The sequence below is a fragment of the Megascapheus bottae genome, chromosome 14 (genome assembly GCF_031878675.1).
Source record: "Megascapheus bottae isolate mThoBot1 chromosome 14, mThoBot2.hap1, whole genome shotgun sequence".
Lineage (NCBI taxonomy): Eukaryota > Metazoa > Chordata > Mammalia > Rodentia > Geomyidae > Megascapheus > Megascapheus bottae.
Genome location: NC_143522.1, coordinates 32,231,025 through 32,252,655, shown reverse-complemented (window position 1 = coordinate 32,252,655; position 21,631 = coordinate 32,231,025). Strand labels below are relative to the sequence as shown.

At 50.7% G+C, this 21,631-nt stretch overlaps 1 protein-coding gene across 3 annotated transcripts in view; it reads right to left on the bottom strand.

Moving 5' to 3' along the window:
- Window positions 1-21,631, bottom strand: part of Pacs2 (phosphofurin acidic cluster sorting protein 2) — a 60,753-nt gene that overhangs the window by 26,893 nt on the left and 12,229 nt on the right. For all 3 annotated transcript variants that reach the window (XM_090344950.1, XM_090344952.1, XM_090344951.1), the window contains exons 2-3: window positions 5,818-5,905; window positions 1,372-1,461 (exon numbers count right to left, since the gene is read on the bottom strand). In XM_090344950.1, the coding sequence (XP_090201076.1) occupies window positions 1,372-1,461; window positions 5,818-5,905 (178 nt within the window). The remainder of the gene's footprint in view (window positions 1-1,371; window positions 1,462-5,817; window positions 5,906-21,631) is intronic.

The window sequence follows — 21,631 nt, the reverse complement described above, 5'->3', positions numbered from 1 at the left end:
GCCCACACACGTGTGTGCACATCTGGGAGGATGTGCCACTCCTCTCTGCAGACACCAGTCCCGCCCGGCCCCCTGGTACATTCCTCCACAACATGGAGGTAGGAGGGGGTTCACGCTGGTACACTGTGCACTCACCTACCCCACCCACCACACCCCTGCAGCTTCTCCCCCCCCCTTTTTTTTGGTGCCAGTCCTGGGCTTGAGCTCAGGGCCTGAGCACTGTCCTTGGGCTTTCCCAAGGCTAGAGCTCTACCACTTGAGCCATAGCACCACTTATGGTCTTTTCTATGTATATGGTACCAAGGTATGAAACCCAGGGCTTCCTGCATGCTAGGCAGGCACTCTACCACCAGGCCATGCTCCCGGCCCAGTACCTGCATCTTCTAACAGCAGCTCCCACCGCTGAGGCGTGCATGGAAGCAGACCCAGAGGTTCTCAGAGCTCACAAAAGAACTCAGTAGGAGAACGAGGGGACGGCTGCATGCCTACACACACTTTCTGGAAGCTACATGGCCCTGAAACAGGCAATCGGCATACAATCAATAAATCTGACTCTCATGAAAAGTACACAATCACAGACAGACCCATACAAAACTCAGAAGCTGTGCTGGAGGGGTCAGATCCCAGCTCTGTCCATCTGTGAAGCTAGGGTGGACAGAGCCAGGCACACTTGGTGGTGGGCCATGGGGAAGGGCAGAGGTCAGCATCGGCAGGGACTGGGTCACTTCCCTAAACCACAGCCCTGTGCGGTGTATCTCAACCTGATTTGAGGGGACTTACAGTGAACGGACTTGAGGACAGGATTAAACGAGGCTCATCTCTGAAGAGAGCTGGGGTTCCCTACTCCATACCGGGGCTGGGGAGTCTTCCATTAGCCCCATCTCATACAAGGTGAGGGCTACAGCTCAGATACTCGAAGGGCTTACAGCTTAGAATTCTCTATTTCCACACATTCCTGCCCACCTTCTCAAAACATCAGGGAAAAAAGCTTTTAACCGATTACCTTGCTATTTTGTCTTCATCATTGCATTTTAACCAAGAGAGGAGATGAAAATACAACAAAGGCAAGAAAGTTTTCTACTTGTTTAAGAAAAACCAGGATAAAGAGATGATGTAAATAAAAAGGTAGCACCCAGTATTCAGAGCGCCAACCCGGAAATGCCCACCAATGGCGTACTAGTCAGGCATGTCCAGCACCCAGGGGTCTGACCAGGGAATGCCCGTCACTGGGGTGTTAGCCAGGGAGTGCCCACCATCGGTGGTGAGGATAGGCAGTGTGCACCACCCAGGGTGCTGACGAGAGCGTTACTCACCTGGGACACCTAGGGCCCTGAGCTAGAAGTATCCCTGCTGCCAAGGTGGTACACTCACCTGCAGAGAGAAGGTCAGGGCCAGGTCAGTTTCCACTTGTCCACTTGGGGGCAGTACAATCTCATGAGAACGCAAGATCCGTTTGGAGCCCTTTGAGGAAACAGAAATCCAGAATAAGGGTGCCTTGACCTGCAGTTCCAGCTACTCAATCTGTGATCCCAGCTACTCAAGAGGCTGAGCTTGGGCTGGGAGCTTGGCCTAGTGGTAGAGTGCTTGCCTGGCATGCACAAAGACCTGGGTTTGATTCCTCAGTACCACATACATAGAAGAAAAGCCACAAGTGGTGCTGAGGCTCAAGTGGTAGAGCTCTAGCCTTGAGAAAAGTCCAAGGACAGTGCTCAGGACCTGAGCTCAAGCCCAGGACTGGCAAAAAAAAGAAGAAACAAAAAAAGAAAAAGCCAGACTGGAGGTATGGTAGAGTGCTAGCCAGCAAGAAAGCTGAGAGTGTGGGGCACATGTGCTTGCCGTCCCAACTAGGTAATTTATATAAACACAAGATCCAGTTTGAAAATCAACTACAGCAAAAGGCGTTACGGAGGCATGGCTCAAGTGTAGAGCACCTGTCTAGTAAGTACAACTCTTGAGTTCAAACCCCACTACCATGGAGAAAAGGAAGGAAGGAAGCCGGGAGGGAGAGGCAGAGGGCACGAGAGGGTGTGGGGGGGTGTCTGCCAAAGTTAATGCAGTTAACGAAACTCTTTGCACAGCAGGCTGCTAACTTGCAAGGCCAAAGTTCAGGCACCAGGATTCTTGAAAAGGCCAACTGAAGCCAAGTATGGTGGCACAGTCTGTAATTGAGCTACTCGGAGGATGGAGGCAGGAGGATTACGGGTAAAGCCAGTTCAGACAAGGTATGTTAAGCTAGGTGCTGAGGGCTCACACCTATAATCCTAGCTATTAAGGAGGCTGACAACTGAGGATTTCAATTAGACGCCAGTCCAAGCAGGAAAGTCCACGAGACTCCTATTTTCAAATAACCACCAGAAAACTGCCAGTGGAGCTGTGGAACTCTACCACTCAAAATAGTAGAGTGCTGGCCTTGAGCAACAAATCTAGGCTCTGAGTTCAAGTCCATGACCCACAATAAACTGTGGATACGACTCAAGTGGTAGAGCAATTGACAAGCAAACATGAAAGTCTGGGTTCAAGCCTCAGTACTAACAAATGAGGGGGACAAATAAAATACACAGGATCCAGAGCCACCGTTACAGGGTAAGACTAACAGACATCTAAGTACTGAGACACAAAGACACAGGATTTAAGGGAGCCACGGTCAGCAAGAGACAACCAGTAAGTGAACAATGCATTTATTGGTATGAAATACAACCTCCTACTTTACATCAAACTAAACCCATCTTTAACGGATTGAAGACATTCATCCAATTGTTCTTTACAAGGTTCTGCTGCAAGAATGAACTGCACATTGGGTGCTAGGTGAGAGAGGCTCCTGCATGAAGCAGGTAGAAACAAGGCAGCTGGCTGCCAGAGCACAAGGCTAGTCCTGTGAGCTGGGAGAACAGGAGTCAGTGTGGGGCCCAGGACCTCGTGGGCAAAAGCAGTGGGTCTCGGGCACAGGTGTAGAGCTGGTATGGCACCTGAGGTGAATGAGGCTCTGCCCAGACATTTCACTTCCCAGCTCTGGATCCACATAGCCTGTGCAAAGACTGTGGAGGCAATATGGGAAAGCTGCGGGACCCCTCCCCACCCACTGTTGAGTCCGTCACAGAGGACGTGAGCTGACCTGGGCATGGCAGGAACCAAGGACAAGCATGTGGGCACAGTCAGAGGGCCACTGCAGCAGGAGCCAGGCTGCATACCGGAATCTCCTCTGGGGGCAGAGAAGCAGGGCCTGGGCTAGGGAGGGGACCTGATAAGCAGAAGGCCAAGGACCCTCTGGGGCAGGGTGGGGTGAGACGAGCAATCAGTGATGATCTGCCTCCATATTTTTCCACCCCACTGGATTCAGGTGCAGAACAGAAGGGACACAGGGAAGCACCCAGGAACATCAGGAGAGAGGGTGGAGGTCTGTAGGACAGTCAGTCCATGGCAACATGTGGAAGGGACTAGGAAGATTTAGCAATGACAGGATCTGGAGAAGCGCCAGAGACAGGTGGCAGAAGCCAGAGGCCAAGGAACTGGTCAGCTGATGGGGTCAGCCCTCCATCTCCAGGCACATGTTCAAGGTGCCAGTTCAGATGCTACAACAGGTAGAGTGCTGCATGGCTGTAGACACCTGAAGACACCCCAACCGCTCTGCAGCCAAGGAGCTGGAGCACAGACAGCGTCTTGGTACAGGGTCCGAGGGCACCCTGAGTGACCTCCAATGGGTTTGTGCCTGGGCCACACCAGTGCTCTCCAGGACTACCCCAGCTCCGTGCAGAATGCTGCTCACCACCAGTCTGGAGCCACCTCAGGGCAAGGCCTTGCTGTCTAGGGTCCCTCTGACACAGTCCTACCTGGTGCACCTCTGGGGAAGGGCTCCAGAGCGCTCCTCTGGTGGTGAGAGGATGGCACACGGCCCACGGGGGCGGTCGTGGCGGGCTCTGCAAACCACTCCTGCTGCCCCGGACATGCCAGTCGCCACCAGAGGTGTGGAGGGGGCAGAGGTTGAACGTGAGCTCTCTGGGCAGAACACACGTCTGGGGAAGAGGTCAGGGTCAGCAGTGAGAGGTGCACACAAGGTCCCACATACCACACTCTGAGAGCGGTCCGCTGCAGGGGCAGCCAGGGCGGCCCGGGCAGCCAGGCCTGAGAGCTACACCTCACCCCGAGAGTGCATCCGGTCCTGGCGGGACCCCACTCAGTAAGGCAGCCCATAGGAATGGTGGGCCGCCTGGATGGAGCTGAGACTGCTCCTCCCCGAGAGAGTCCGTCACTTATCCTCCTGCAAGGGCCTTGGGTGGGCGGGGAGCTAAAGCAAGGCTGTCACAGGCTCCCTGAAGAAAACAATAAAAAGGCTCTGATTCAGAGCCCTTTTCTGCTCCTTATGGAGTCAAACCCCTTTCTTAACTAAAAATTGACCCCTGCCTGCCACCATGCATGAACATATAACTCAAAATGTATCAAAAACCTCAATATCAGACCTGAAACTACCACACGGCAGAGTAGAAAAGACACTGGAACTCATAGGCACAGGAAGAAACTTCCTGAACAGTCCCAGGTCATAACAGATTGGAGAGACTTGACAAATGAGACTACCTAAAAATAAAAAGATTCTGCACAGATAAAGACATGCTACTGAAATAGAAAGACAGCCAACCAACTGGGAAAAGGTATTTACCAACAACACATCAGACAAATGCTTAATATCCGATATCTACAGGGAACAAGAAACTAATCCCTCCAAACCCAACAAAAAAAATTGCTAAATGGGCAAGGGAACTAAAAAGAGGCTTATCAAAAGAAGTAAAAATGGCAAACATATGAGAAAATGCTCATCATCCATGGTCATAAAGGAAGTGCAAATAAACACAATGCTGACATACCATCTTACTCCAATTGGAATGGCCAAGATTCTGGAATTCAGACAAGATTAAATGCTGGCAGGGATGTGGAGAAAAAAGAACCCTACTGTATTGCTGGTGGGAATATAAACTAGAACAATCACTGTGGAAAGCAGTTTGGAGAGTCCTTCCCTACGACCTAGCCAAACCACTCTGGGCATCTACCCTGAGCATCATAACCCAGGATATGATAAGGACACCTGCTCAGCCATGTTCATCTCTGCACTATTCACAATAGCTAAGTGATGGAAACACCCAGACGCCCCACTACAGATGAATGGATAAAAGAAATGTGGTACATATATATATATATATATACACACAATGGAATTCTACATAGCCACCAGACAGGATAAAACAATGGCAATCACTGGGAAGTGGATGGAACTAGAGCAAATCCTGCTGAGTGAGATTAGCCAAGACCAAAGGAGTAAAAGATGTAATGTATATAATAGATGTAAAGATATAATAGGATATATATTCTATAGACATATTGATACATAGATGGATATGTATCTACGACATAAAAAGACTTTGCTTAATTTTAATTATGTTCTTAAATTTATGTGCCAATGATTGCACATAAAAAAACCAATGTTAAGCTGGGTACAGTGGCTCACGCCTGTAATCCTAGCTACTCAGGAGGCTGAGATCTGAGGATCACAGTTCAAAGCCAGCCCAGGCACTAAAGACTGTGAGACTCTTATCTCCAATTAATCACTAAAAAAGGAGAAGTAGTGCTGTGGCTCCAGGGGTAGGGTGGTAGCCTTGAGCTGAAGAGCTCAGGGACAGCACCAGGCCCAGAGTTCAAGAAGTGCCACGACCCACAAAAACAAACAAACAACCTCTCCCTTGTTAGGAGGGTTCTGAGTGGGAAGAGCTGAGAGCAGGGAGGGGAAGCCCGTGGGAACCACCGTCCAGCCTGGAGTGGGTGCATGATCACCTGCATCTTGACAGCAATCACCACCGACATGAGCTCCTTCTCCAGCTCCCGGAGCACGGCCAGCTTCTTCAGGGTCAGGCTGCACAACCTGTAAAGACGCAGAGTTTAGTCTAGGGAGGGTCTCAGGCGCCTTCCAACACGGCAGTTGTCACTGGGCAGCTGGTTAGGCCTGCTCTCTGGTCATTCTGGAACTTGGAGACAGGCAGGAGAGGCAGACCAGAGAGGAAATCTGAGCCTGGCACATGAGAGCAAACAGAGTCCCCAGAGCCCAGAGCGCTGGTACCAATCTGAACCCCACTCCCACACAGCCCCCTCCGGCCTGGCCTCCATCCCACAGCCTGACCCTCCCGGTAGGTGTGAATGCTCCTTTAACTCCAAGTTTACCTCCAGACCCTGTTCTGAGGCCTTAAGGTGGCTTGAAGATGCTTGTTGCCCTGCCTGGGGTGGGTGACACATGTAATGCCAGTGGCTTATCCCTAGAGTGGACACATGACTGCCCTGTCTGCATCTGCAGAGCCTGACCTGCCTGAGATCTGAAGATCACGGTTCAAAGCCAGCCCAGACAGGAAAAGTCTGTGAGACTCTTATTTCCAACAAACAACCAAAAAACTGGAAGTGGCATTGTGGCTCATATGGTAGAGCACTAGCCTTGAGCTGAAGAGCTTAGGGATAACATCCAGGCCTAGAGTTCAAGGCCCACAACCAACCAAAAAAAGGGGGGGGGCAGGCAGGAGTTCAGCCTCATGGAAAGTGCTTGCCTAAAAAAAAAGATGGTATATACAGCACAGGTAAACGTGCTGGGCCCACATGATGCAGGACCCAGCCACTGAGTTCTAGGTCGAGCAGGCTGTGCTTGTCTCTGTGGGTGATGCAGACTTCAGCATCCATCCTGAGCTGCTGCAGGATCCTCAACATGTGGGTCTAAAGCAGCAAGAAGGCAGCAAGCAGAGGCCAGCTGGGAAGCCTGCCCCTCTCCCCAGTGTGCACATCCCATGTCTCAGGCTCCATGCCGGGGATGTGGGATATGAGGTCTTTCACCACCCTTCCTACCCAGGCCTCAGGGGTACTGAGTCAGATGAACTTGGCTCGGGATCTTGGAGTGGCGTGGGCTCCATGAACATCCTCTACAAAACTGTAGACTCCCTATCACCGGAGTTAAAATGGGGTCCTGCCCCATTCTAGATGCTCTGGTGACAACAGGGAGGTTATGTGCACCCCCCACTGAGAGGTGGGAGAAGTGAAGGAAGATGGGAGCTTGTCCCAGCCGGATGGGCCACACAGCAGAGGCAGCCAACCTGAGCCAAAGGCAATTATCCCAGCCATCTCCACACAGAGCGCCATAGGAGCTAAGCAGGACAGAAAACCAAAGCCAAGGGATAGCAGGGCACTCGCACGGTGGCTCACACCTGTAATCCTAGCTACTCAGGAGGCTAAAATCTGAGGATCAAGGTTCAAAGCCAACCCAGGCACTAAAGACCAAGAGACTCTTATCTCCAGTTAATCACTAGAAAAGGAGAAGTAGTGCTGTAGCTCCAGGCGTAGGGTGGTAGCCTTGAGCTGAAGAGCTCAGGAACAGCACACAGGCCTAGAGTTCAAGCCCTACAACCAACCAACCAACAAATCAATCTTCAATTTGTAAATGAGCAAATGAATTGACCAGACAAGTCTTCAAAGTGCAAATGGCTAATGAATACATGAAGAAATGTTCCAACACCTAGCCCTAAAAGAAATGAAACTCAACACTACACTGAGATCGCCTATCATCCCAGTCAGATTGGTAATCATCAATATTCCAAGCAATGACAAGTACTGGTCCTCTCCAGGGTTCTGAAGAAGGGCCATGTATACACTGTTGGTGGGGCACAAACCGTGCAGCCACTAAGGACGTCAGTACAGAGGTTCATCACAGCAGTCACACTAGCACTAGCACATGGCCTTGCTGTCCACTCAGGCTCATGGTCAAAAGTAACGTAAGTCAACATCCAATGGACGTATCTGCACACGTGTGTGTACTGAAGCACCACTCACACCAGCCAGGCTGTGGAATCTGCCTGGGTGCCCACGAGAGATAAAGGAAATGTTAACACATACACAATGAAGGAAGAATGAAGCCAAACCAAGCATCTGTGGTTCCTATCTATACTGCTAGCTACTCAGGAGGCTGAGATGTGAGGATTGTGGTTCAAAGCCAGCCTGTGCAGGGAAGTCTAAGCCAAAATAAATCTTCCTTTATAGGTCGATTATCACTGATATTTGCTATAATGCCAGAAAGCTGATACAAAAAACTGGTTCCAAGAGTGAAACTATTGCTGTGACTATCCTGACCCATCAGAGAAGCTTTGGAATTAGTGTTTGGAAGGAGTTTGGAAATTCTGGAAGGGCAGGTTAGAGAAACACTAGAATGTGGAGAGTGGAGTCATTCATGACAAAACCACATCGAGAGTCAGGAAGGGACGGAAGGGACAGCTCCTTGTCTAAAGAGTTTGTGTAAGATGCCTGAAGTGACAACTTCAGCCACTCAGGGTATCCTAGCCAGAACAACAGGTGACGAAGGAACAGAAAAGGCATCAGGACAGGAAAAGGAAAAGCAAAAGGACCCTCATCTGCAGACTTTATGACTGCACATGTAGAGAATCCGAGGAATGCAGGAAATGTGAAGACCAGCTCTGAGAACCAGTGAGCTTTCTGAAACCATGGGATGCCAGGTCGCTGGTAAAAAGCCATCACATACCGCATGCCAGGCACAAACAACTAGAAGTCAGGGGCTGAACCTTCCGCCTACAACAGCACCAGGTAAAGATTCACATTCATAGCAAGTGTAGAGCTGCACACTACCAACTTTTAAATACTGACAGAGACCCAAACAGGCGGCGCCCGCCATGCTCACTGGTGTCTAGCAGCTCTCCCCAGACTGATCTGCAGGTAGCTCGTCATCCTGGTAAAATTCCAGTAAGATTTTTGTTGTTGCTGCTGTTAAAAAATCAATAAAATGCAGCTAAGCGCTGGTGGCTCACACCTGTCACCTTCGGGACTCAGGAGGCAGAGACCTGGGAATCAGAGTTCAAAGCCAGCCTGGGCACTAAGATCTGTGAGACTCTTTATAATTCATCACCAGAAAACCTGAAGTGGCACTGTGGCTCAAAGTAATGGAGTGCTAACCTTGGTTAAAAAAAAAAAAAAAAGCAGGCTGGGAGTTTGGCCTAGTGGTTAAAGTGCTTGTCTAGCATGCATGAAGATCCGGGTTGGATTCCTTGGTACCACATACATAGAAAAAAGCCGGAAGTGGTGCTGAGGCTCAAGTGGTAGAGTTCTAGCCTTGAGAAAGTCCAAGGACAGTGCTCAGGCCCTGAGCTCAAGCCCAGGACTGGCAAAAAAAAAAAAAAGAGATTAAAATGGCAGAAAAGGGCTGGGAGTTTCGCCTAGTGGTTAAAGTGCTTGCCTAGCATGCATGAAGACCCGGGTTCAATTCCTCGGTACCACATACATTGAAAAAAGCCAGTAGTGGTGCTGAGGCTCAAGTGGTAGAGTTCTAGCCTTGAGAAAGTCCAAGGACAGTGCTCAGGCCCTGAGCTCAAGCCCAGGACTGGCAAAAAAAAAAAATAAATAAATAAAATGGCAGAAAAGCATATGAGAAAATGCTCATCATCCTTGGTCATAAAGGAAATGCAAATAAAAACAACCCTAAGATATCACCTTACCCCAACAAGAATGGCCAAGATTTTGAACTCAGACAATGACAGTTGCTGGTGGGGTTGTGGAGAAAAAGGAGCCCTACTACACTGCTGGTGGGAATGCACACTAGTTCAGCCACTCTGGAAAGCAGTGTGGAGGTTTCTTAAAGAACTGAAAATAGACCTTCCCTACGATCCCGCCATACCACTCCTGGGCATCCATCCTGAACAGCATGACCCAAGATATGATAAGGACACCTGCTCAGCTATGTCCATCTCTGCACTATTCACAATAGCCAGGCGATGGAAACAATCCAGATGCCCTACTGCAGATGAATGGATACAGAAAATGTGGTATATATACACAATGGAATTCTACATAGCCAACAGACAAGATAAAATAATGGCATTCGCAGGGAAGAGGATGAATCTAGAGCAAATCATGTTGAGTGAGACGTCAAGACCAAAGGAACAAAAGGTGCATGGTATCCTTAATATGTGGCTATTAGATCCAAACAGTACAAGAGCGAGGACTCAATATTTGCATACCCAATGCTATGGACATAGTATGGGAAATATAAACACAACTATACAAACATAAAAATCTATGACTCTATAGACATAATGTTTTATTACGCTGATTAATATGTATCTATGATATACAAACCGTTGGCCTAATTTTGATTATGTTCTAAAAACTAAGTGCCAGTGATTATACAGAGATTCCCTTCTTGAATACTTGTTTGTTAAACACGCCATTTGAAATAAGATGTAAAAATCAATGTTAATAAATTCTTCAATAAAAAAAATTTTTTAAAAACATTAGAAAAGATGTTGAGAAATTCTGTGCCATTCGTTGAGATATTAAATGAGCAACTGTGGAAAATGATATTGCAATTCCTTAGATAATTAAACACAGAGTTACCATGTGATTAGCAATTCCATTCTGGATAAATACTCCAGAGTGAAACACAGGGACTCAAAGATATATTTTTGTACTAGTTTCATAATATTGTTCCTAATAGTCAAAAAATCTATGTGCCAATGATTGTATATAGAGATTCCTTCCTTGAAAACTTGTTTGTTAAACATGACATTTGAAATTTGATGTAAAAATCAAAATAAAAATCTTTAATAAAAAAATTAGAGCAACGCCCCCCACCACCCCCCGCCAAAAAAAGGAGAGCTCAGGAACAGTAAGTGCACAGGCCCAGAGTTCAAGCGTTGAAGCTCCCTGACTGACACCCCTCACCTCAAAAAATCAAGTGATTTAAAGTTTTATATGCAAAAGAGCTAGACCAGTCAAAACAAGTTGGAGAAAGGACTCACCCTGACCTACAATAACTGAGGCAATGCAGTTCTGACAGAGGGGTAGAAAAGAACAGAATAAAGATATGGATAAATTGTACCTCATCAAAGTTTAAGACTTGCAATATTACGAGAAAAGCTTTGAGTGTGAGAACATTTTTGCTAGCTACATATTTCACAAAAGATTTCAGCTAGGGTATAACAAGAACTCTCAAAACTCAAAAAATATGAAAGCAAAGAACCTAATGAGAAGTGAACAAAATACCTAAACATTCATCCAAAAAAAGATAACAAAGAAAAAAAAGAAAACATGCTCAATACCATTTAGTGATTAGGAAAGTATAAAGTAAAATCACAAGAGCCGGGCACCAGTGGTTCATGTGTGTAATATTAGCTACTCAGGAGGTTAAGATCTAAGGATCAGGATTCTAAGCCAGCCAATGCAGCAAAGTCTATGAGAATCTCATCTCCAATTAACCACCAGAAAACTGGAAGTGGCACTGTGGCTCAAGTGGTAAAGCACTAGCCTTGAGCTAAAGAGCCCAGGGACAGCATCCAGGCTCAGAGGTCAAGCCCATGTCTGACACCACCCCTCCAAAAAAGAAAACTGAAAAACAAAACACAAGTGCTGATGGCTCAGGCCTATAATTCCAGCTACTCAGGTGGCTGAGATCTGAGGATCATGGTTCAGAGCCAGCCCAGGTAGGAGAGTTCATGAGACTCTTATCTCCAATTACCACCACAAAGGTAGACATGGAAGTGGCACTGTGGCTCAAGGGGTAGGGCGGTAGCTTTGAGCTGAAGAACTCAGGGAGAGCACCAATGCCCAGACTTCAAGTCTAACGACTGACAAAAAATTAAACAAAAACTTTTTAAAGCCAGACATAGGGGGCTGGGAGTGTGGCCTAGAGGTAGAGTGCTTGCCTAGCATGCACGAAGACCAGGGTTCAATTCCTCCATACCACATACATAGAAAAAAGCTGGAAGTGGTGCTGAGGCTCAAGTGGTAGAGCTCTAGCCTTGAGAAAGTCTGAGGACAGTGCTCAGGCCCTGAGTTCAAGCCCAGGACAGGCAAAAAAAAAAAAAAAAAAAAGCCAGACGTAAATGTGTGGTTTAAGTGGTAGAGTGCTAGCCTTGACCAAAAGATCAGACCCAGGACCCAGATGGCAAGTTCAAGCTGGTGCTTGAATCAGCACCCAAAAAGAAACCCACAGTCTGACTAACAAGCAGAGCCGCCCGTTGGTTCAGAACATGTGAAGGGGCTCAGAGCACCCCCCACCCCATGCTGCTCACGGTGTCCTCTTAAAGATCGACAGAGACAACCCACAAAAGACGGTGTGCCCCCAGCATGAGACCCCTTGTCCTGAGAAGATGGTGTCTCCATGACTCGCCGCGGTTGCCAGCTGTCCCCCGGCAGGCCGCCCACGTGCCATGCGGGCTGGGTGGCAGCTTCCCCTTTGTGGACAGCTGGGGAAGACTGCTGAACAGGCACCACTGGTCTGGGGAAGCAGAGGTGACCGATGCCGCTTCCCAGGTGGCAACCCATTTGTTCCTTTCCCTGGCTTCAGTGACAGAGCCACCTTAGACCCAGCCACAGGGCTGGGGGGCCACCTGGACAGTGGCCATCAGTAAAGTGGCATATGGTTAGCCTTTCGTGTCTGGTTGCCTGTGCTCTAGCCTACCAGAGCCAGCCAGCGTCAGCGGAGGGCACACGCAGCACAGCACAATGTTTACCAGCAGTCCTCTGAAGACAGGTGCTCCTGCCGACTGTTGCTGAGTCCTTCGCCTATTTCCACCAGGTTGACTTTCTACAGATACCTAGGGATTCTGTGTTCTAGGTATCACTTCTGTAAGGTGAGGAATGAGTAAAATCCTCCTGGATAACGTCACCCTCTCTTCCATGCCGGGCAGTTTCTCCCTCTCGTCCCTGCACACAGTTGCATACTTCGTTTTATACATAGAGTACAATGAATACCATGGCATGTGTCACCCTTCCTCTCTCCACTTCAGTGCCCTTTTTTGATCTCCTTAAAAAGAAACAACATAGCAACAACAACAACAACAACAACAAAAAACCCCTGTTGCTGGGGCCGGGAGTTTGGCCTAGTGGTTAAAGTGCTTGTCTAGCATGCATGAAGACCCGGGTTCGATTCCTCGGTACCACATACATAGAAAAAAGCTGGAAGTGGTGCTGAGGCTCAAGTGGTAGAGCTCTAGCCTTGAGAAAGTCCAAGGACAGTGCTCAGGCCCTGAGCTCAAGCCCAGGACTGGCAAAAAAAAAAAAAAAACAAACCCCTGTTGCTTTAGCTTTTTTTCTTTTTGCCAGTCCTGGGACTTGAACTCAGGGCGTGGACTTGGACCATGGACCCTTTTGGCTCAAGGCTAGTGTTCTGCCACGTGAGCCACAGCACCATTCCTGGCCTTTTCTGTGTATGCAGTACCGAGGAATTGATCCCAGGGCTTCCTGCATGGGAAGTGAGCACTCCACCACTAGCCTTCGCTCCCGGCCCCAGCTCTACCTGTTTTTAGGAGTCTTACGTCTAACCTGGGCTTTGGTGCTAGGGTAACTGAGGTGACAGAGGGATGACTGCATGCCCAGCTACTGGCTGATGTAAGGTCTTGAAAATTTTTTGCTAGGCTTGGCCTTCGACCAGGGCCCCCGTCATCTGTCACCAGAGCTGGCCCATCTGGCAGATCTGAAGTTGCACCATTGAATACACTTCCCCTCCCTGGCCTGGGCACCACGTGCCTGCACCCTGTCACTGCGATTTCTGACTCCACTCCATGTGACAAACACATCAGTGCTTGTCAGACCTGGTGACTGAACTCAGCCTGAGCACTGTCCCTGAGCTTTTGTGGCTCAAGGCCTTCCACAGCACAGCTCCACTATTTTACATTCCCGCCAGCAGCGAGCATCAGATTGGGTTTGACTTGGATTGAGCCTTTTGTGAAGAAGAGTTCTTTTGCAGCAGCTTCCCACAAACTGGAGAGGAAAGCAAGACTCATCCACAAGCACAACTTCTCTCTGAACCACCCAGAGTACCAGTGAGAAGCGCCAAACCCCTGGGGCCAGAGGCCTGCAAGCACCGGGCAGAGCAACGGTAACGGCCAAAGGCAGCTCTTCTGAGCTCCTGACGCTGGCCTCACATCTCCTCTCCAATTGTCTGTGGATGAAGAAACTGGTCAAGCCCAAAGCAGGAGATAAAGGTACCAGCCAGATGCGCTCTGAACTCTGGGAGTCACCCGCCCTGCCTTCCTGGGCGTCCCTACTGGTGGTCCAGGAAAGCTAGCCTGCGGTCACTGCAGTGGCTCCTCAAGAGCCTGGTCCCAGGCCTGTGTCCTCCCTGCCCCTCTTCCTCCTCTTCCTTCTTCTTCTTTTGCCAGTCCTAGGCTTGCATTAGGGCCTGAGCACTGTCCCTGGACTTTCCTCAAGGCTAGAGCTCTACCACTTGAGCCACAGCACCACTTCTGGCTTTTTTTTCTATGTATATATGATACCAAGGAATCAAACCTGGGTCTTCGTGCATGCTAGGCAAGCACTCTACCACTAGACCACACTCCCAGCCCCCCTCTTCTCTTCGTAAGCTCTAGGACTCTGCCTTCCAGTCTCTTCCTAGGCTCCACAAGGAAGCCCAGGGACACATGCATGACGAGCCATCGTCTCTGCCCAATTTCTCTTGGCAGTTTCAGTCTCAAAGGAAAAGCTCCAGGCCTCTGCAGAGCCCACTCACTGGGCTGCCCACAGGCCCTCCTTGCCCCACTGACCCAACTCCAGTCCATCTCCTGGACAGCCATGCTACTCCACACTGTCCATCTGCCCCAAGAGGGCTCTGGGCTGTCACATTCCACCCTTTCTAGTGCTCACCTGCTCTCTCCAGCAGGTGCAGCCACAGATGATGGTGGACAGGTGTCTAGGGGAGGGGCCTAGGGCCTGTTGTAGAAACGCCTTGCTATGCTGGAAAGGAGAGTGAGTACAGAAGGCTCCCCAGGGGTGCCAGGAGCCCAACAGTGGCAAGCGCGTTTTGGGCAACACAAGCTGTGCCTCAGGCCACCCCCTGGTTCATGGCCCTGTGGACTGATGGAGATGGTCAAGGGCCTATCCATAACCCTCCAGAAAAACAGGCCAGCTGTGGGCTAGTTTGGCATGGAAGGCCTCCACAGCAAGGCGTCAGTGTACACAGCAAGCGAACCGCGAGTGGATCTCCAGAGCTGCCTTGGCAGGTGGTGTGTGAATGCCCTCAGTTTAGGGGAGTAAGGCTGCCCCGAGGGACCACTTAGCGTGAGGTAAGCTGCCTGCTCCGCCACTGTGGCTCCCATGTTCTAGCAACAGCCAAGCAGCCACTGCCAAGAGCTTGGGCTTGCAAACATCTGCTCACAGCAAGAAGTAAAAGATGGCAGCCAGTGGGGCAGAAGGAGTGCCATAGGGAACACCCACCACCCCAGAGCGCAGAGGCTTTCCAGGCCACCAGAGGCCAGGTACTCAGCGATGGCACGGAGGCACTGATCTGTAGGCAGCCTCTCAGCGGCCGCCCTGAGCACCATCTCCTGGCATCCTCCTGCCAGCCAGCCTCCCCCAGCCCTCGCTCCCTCCCATCCGGAGCCTCCACGTCCAGCACACTGTGAAAACAACACGTTGGCACCCTGTTTGGAACTCTGACAACACTGAGGTCCACCTCTTTCCTTCAAGCACATGGACAGCAAACAGTTAAGACCTCAACCTTGTGTGGCATTGTGTGTGGGCCCCGGACCCGCTGACCGGGAGTTTTGTTAGGAGAGCAAACTAAAGAGTCTTTTGTGTCCAGAAGCCGCTCTTATGGCACAGCCTTCAGGCAGGGGAATGCTCCAGGCTAGCACCCCAGAAGTGTCGCAGTGTCCTCAGGGCTGTCCACACCACTGGGCCAGGCCTCGAGAAGTCTCTTGTCAAAGGTCCCCGCCACATCAACCATGGGGAGGTAACTCCACATGGAGCAGGCTCCACGAGCGGCTGTGGCTCACTCCTCACACGGTACGCTCCATACCTTCACCTGCGGGGCGCTTGTCTCCTCAGGAGCCCGTGGTACACCAGGGTGGCCCTCACCAACTGAGCTTGGCTTTCTCCAGTGTTCAAGCCTTATCTGAACATAGCTGCTCCCTGCTGATGAGGAGCGGAGGTCAGCAGTCTAAATGGCCGGTGCTCAGGGCCAGGGTTCGGACCAGGACAGCCTGGCCACCTTTCTGCCACAGCTTAGACCAGTTGTGTCCAGGAATATCAGGGATGGGCAGAGGTGGTGCCACCAGTCTGGAGCTAGAGCCAGAGCACAGCACAGCTGGCACAGAGGGACCCGTGGCATGTGGCAGGAGGGCACGCACATGTCCGCATGGATTCCACGGTGCCACACAGGAGCCATCAGCCTTCACCTGTTCGTCACACTGCGGAGCATCCTGGCTTCAGCTTCACTGGACGGGCACCTGAGCCCGAGGATCCAGAGGGCCAGCAGCCATCCCTTCCTGCTCCACACCTGCTCCCAGTGTAGGGGCTCAAGACAAGAGCTACCACATCCGCTTGTGAACCGAGCTCAGGGCGGGACGATGGTACTGCCGGACTAGTCTAGAACTCTGACCTAACTATCACAGGTGGAATTACAGCACACCTGTAAGGAAAGAAAAGGGGCCGGGAGTGTAGCCTAGTGGTAGAGGCCCACCTAGCATGCACAGAGCCCCGGGTTTGATTCCTTGGTACTGCATACATAGAAAAAAGCCACAAGTGGTGCTGGGTCCCAAGTGATAGAGCACTAGCCTTGAGAAAGCCCAAGGACAGCGCTCAGGCCCTGAGTTGAAGCTCCAGGATGGGCAAAAAAAAAAAAAAAAAAAAAAATCCAATGACATAACTATACCTGTTAGGATGGCTACTAGGAAAACCATAGGTTATAAGCACCCACAAAGATGCCAAGAGATGTGTACCCTCTTACCACACTGATGACATGAAAAACGGCGTGGCTGCTTTGGAAAATAGCACCTGCATATGGAGTTGCTAGAGGACCTAGACATTCACCTCAGAATACAAACAAACGAGACGAGCTGTGTGGCACAGCGCTCAGAGCACCAACTACCCCAGCAAGAACCAGATGCCTGCCTGCACAAGCCAGCTTTCTTTGGGGGCTAAGGGGGATGCTGACCCTTGAAAGGCAAGTCTCGTGTTCCAAGAAATGGAAAAGAAAAGGGGTATCAATGTGTGAGAAGTAATGCACCCACTATCTGGCGAATATACCTTCTATACATTATGAGAAAAAAGAAAGAAATGAAAAAGAAGGCTGGGAGCATGGCCTAGTGGTAGTGTGCTTGCCTAGCACACACGAAGACCTGGGTTCAATTCACTGGTACCACATGCGCAGGAAAAAGCTGGAAGTGGTGCTGTGGCTCAAGTGGTAGAGCTCCATAGCCTTGAGACAGCCCAAGGACAGTGCTCAGGCCTTGAGTCCAAGCCCCAGGACTGGCATAGAGAGAGAGAGAGCAGAAGAGAGAGAGAGAGAGAGAGAGAGAGAGAGAGAGAGAGAGAGAGAGAGAGAGAGAGAGAGAAAGAGAGAGAGAGAGAGAGAGAGGAGGAAGGAAGGAAGGAAGGAAGGAAGGAAGGAAGGAAGGAAGGAAGGAAAGAAAAAGTCGAGCACTGGCGGCTCATGCCTATAATCCCATTAGCAACTCAGGAGGCTCAGATCTGAGGATCACAGTTCAAAGCCAGCCCAGGCACAAAAGTCCATAAGACTCATCTCCAAATAACCACCAGAAAATTGGAAATAGAGCTATGGCTCAAGTGCTAGAGCACTAGCCTTGAGCTGAAGAGCCTCAGGGGCAGTTCCCAGGCCCAGAGGTCAAGCTCCAAGTCCAACCAAAGCATAACAAACAAACAAACAAAAAAACAAAGAAGAAATGACCAGAAACCAAGTATCTTTGAGTAGGTAATAAAGAAAACTCAACCAATTTTCATCAAACTTAAAACTTAATCTTTAAGGAAAAAATGACAGAACACAGGAAGGAGAAAAAAAGTAAGGAGCACATAAAATGACACAAATCCCTGCAAATAATCATCATCAGAGATACACAGGCTAAATGTGCCTATTCACAAAGCTACCCAGGCATTTAACAGAGCCACTTCCAACCGTGAGGCCAGGGCTCAGAAAGGACAGTGTCCTTTAAGGGGAGGTTACCAGGCAGAAAGGACGTAGGACCATGCTCACAAGTTAGGAGGCAAGATGGGGGAAAGAAGGTCAGCCCTGCAGACCCCAGATCAGAGCAGAGGGGAGATGCAGAGGCGTGGGAGGGCCCGGCCAGGGGTCCAGGGCAGGTGAATGCACAGGTTGTCCCTCTGGTTCCCAGGTCCACAAGAGGCTGTGTTGCTGCTGGCCTCGAGGAGATGTGCAGCAGAGACCCTTCGCCTGATGACCTCAGCTAGGACAGGCCTCACTACAGCTTCCAGAACCCCACCCGCCCTCATGGCTTTCTGTCCTGGCTTCCCCCCAGAAACAGCCCTCCATCTCTTAAAGGCATCTGGCCAGCTCTCCCAGGTCTCTGCTGCTGTCACCTTCAGGGTGTGGTTCCATCCTCTGGTCTGGAAGCTCACCTCAGGAAAAGATGGAACCTGCCCCGCCTCACCACCCAGGTGGGGTAGGAGGCCTCTGCCTCTGTGAGGATGACAGTCCCAGCACGGGATCTGGATGGAACGGACAGGCCTAGCGTCTTTCCTAGAAGCGCTTGCTCTGTTGCAGACAGTGCTTCAGGACAGCACCTGCTATAGATCTGCACACTGAGATCTCTAAATATATATAATATATATATATATATATATTTTCACACTCATTACCTTTCACCGCCATGCAGTGTTTTCTTTCCCACTACTGTGCTAGGCATTGATCCCAAGTGGCAAGTGTTCTGCCACCGAGCCACAGCAGGGACGGGGTGCAGTACAGTGGCTGAGCTTGGCTGACAAGTCCCCTGGACCCTGTCTGGGGACAATGACCCAGGGGTGTGTCATGGCTATCTTCTACAACTGCTCTCACCAAGAGCTGGGCTCTCAAGAGAAGCCATCTGGATGGTTCCCATCCTGCAAAGGCCTCAGCCCTCAGCGCACAGCACAGCAATCCCCTGAGATGCCCAGGAACTCAGCAGCCAGCCTGACACCACGGTGTGTTGGGAGACTGAACTCCACCGACAGCCAGTCTGGTCCCAGGGGTGGGGCAGCGGGCAGGGGAGTGCAGGCCAGTCCTTGTTCCAAGGGCTCTCACTCAGGTAGGAAAGGCAACAATAGGCAGGGAGCAAATCTCCAAGGCCACAGAAGACACACTGGACCTGTGAGGCCAGAAGCCACCCCAGGTGAGTTCTAGCTGCACCCCGAGTCCCCACAGAACACAGCCTTGCTTCTCTGTTTAGCTCTCTTGCTCCCCTCATTTCGCAGCTGCGTCTAGCTGACAGTGGACCAGGTACCAGTCACAGGCACTGGAGCCCAGGGCCAACCTCCACCCGATCTGCTCCCTGTGCTCCAAGATGCAAGCAGAAGGGACCAACTGCAATTCCTTCACTGCAAACTCTCAACTGTGCAAGTCTGGAACCAACACACAAACACACCTCTATTCCCTCCCCACCCTTCCTTGTTGGTATTAGGCTTGGACCACAGGACCTTGTATTTGCGAGACAGACCTTCTGCCACGTTAGCTACACACATCTAGCACTTTTGGCTTTCGGCCTTCGTTGATTTTTGCTGCTCCTGGGGTTTGAACTTTGGGCTTGGGCACTGTCTCTGAGCCTTTCTGCTGAAGGTTAGCATGCTACCTCTTGAGCTACAGCTCCTCATCTCCAGGGGTTTTTTGGTGGTGATCTAGAGGTAAGAATCTCATGGCTTTTAACTCTATTCTCATGTCTCAACTCATGAGAAGCTAGGATTTCAGCCATGAACCACTGGGCCAGGCTCCCTCTTAAAAATTCTTAAAGGAACGGGAAGACACAAAAGAAGAAATGGGTCTCAACAGATCTCTTTCCTTCATTCTTGGGCAAACAGCTTCACTGGAAGATGCTCAGGGGCAAAGGACCCTGCAGCTCAGCAGACCATGAGAGTTGTGTCCCCACCAACCACGTCCTTACTGGAGCAGCTCCGCCACATCCCGGAGGAGGCCAGCCACAGCCCCCTGGGGAGGCAGCCCCACTCCTATTTTAAATGTAGCCATGTGTGGTTTGATGACCCCAGAGCAGAGTCGGAATTGCACATTTCCCCAACTGGTGGTGGCAGCTGTCCCCACGGGCCTGCCTGACCACAGCCGTGACTAGTCACATGACAGGCCCACTCGACCCAACACTGATGGCTGAAACATCTGTGCTGTCCTGAGGGGCAGTGCACACAGGGGGCGCGTGGAGCCCCAGGGCAGCCCCAGGGTTTCCAGGAGGTCATTACTGCTTTCTCAAGGGAACACTGCCGGCGCCAGCGAGCCCAGGTACTCAGGAGGCTCAGACCTGAGGTCACGGTTCAAACTCAGTTCAGGCAGACTCACCTCCAATCAACCACTCGAAATCCGGACGTGGTGCCGGGGCTCACGTGGTGCTAGTCTTGAGCACAAAGAAGCTCAGAGATAGTACTAAGGTACTGAGTTCAAGTCCCAGAAATGACCAAAAAAAAAATACAAACTCACAAAAACATGTGCGAAGACCACCTACTCCTGAGGCCGTCTCTCAGTTCCCAGGAAGAGTGGGCCCACCCTCCATGCCGCAGGCCTCTGACCTCGAGACTGCTGCAGGGCGGCCAGAGAGTCCCCTCACCTCCTCCCACAGGGAGCACCTCCACAGGAAGGCTTTCCCGTGGCCTCCAGACCCTGGCCAGAGCTCTAGTCTTGAGAAAGCCCAAGGGCAGTGCTCAGGCCCCGAGTTCAAATCCCAGAATTGGAGGGAAAAAAAAGACATCCCAGGCACAAAAGTCTATAACTCTTATTGCCAATTAATCACCACAAAAGCAAAAGTAGCACTATGGCCCAAGGGACGGAGTGCTAGCCTGGAGCTGAAGAACTCAAGGACAGCATCCAGGCACAGAGGCCTTCACCCAAGAAGAGAAAAAAAAATCAAGACAAACCACGGAAGTGGAGAGATGGCCAGGGAGCTCACTGCGGACGCTTAACACCACAGGACAAGGTCTGAGCAAGACCCCTGCTTCAGAAGGTAGTTTTCTCTGCCTGAGGTAAGAGGCGGGAGGTGGAAAGGTGGTGCAGAGGCGTCTGTTGGATCCAAGACCTCTCCCCACACAGTGCTCCTAGCAGGCCACAATGCCCTCGGCATGGATAAAGAAGACTGTTTATACCCACAATAGACAAGCCACCCTGAGGAGAGCCATCCTGAGCACAGTGCTCCAGTACTGACTGAACACAGAGCCATCCTGACCACAGTGCTCCAGTACTGAACACAGAACCATCCTGACCACAGTGCTCCAGTACTGAACACAGAGCCATCCTGACCACAGTGCTCCAGTACCGACACAACACAGAGCCATCCTGACCACAGTGCTCCAGTACTGACAGCACAGAGCCATCCTGACCACAGTGCTCCAGTACTGAACACAGAGCCATCCTGACCACAGTGCTCCAGTACTGAACACAGAGCCATCCTGACCACAGTGCTCCAGTACTGAACACAGAACCATCCTGACCACAGTGCTCCAGTACTGACTGAACACAGAGCCATCCTGACCACAGTGCTCCAGTACTGACTGAGCACAGAGCCATCCTGACCACAGTGCTCCAGTACTGAACACAGAGCCATCCTGACCACAGTGCTCCAGTACTGACTGAACACAGAGCCATCCTGACCACAGTGCTCCAGTACTGACT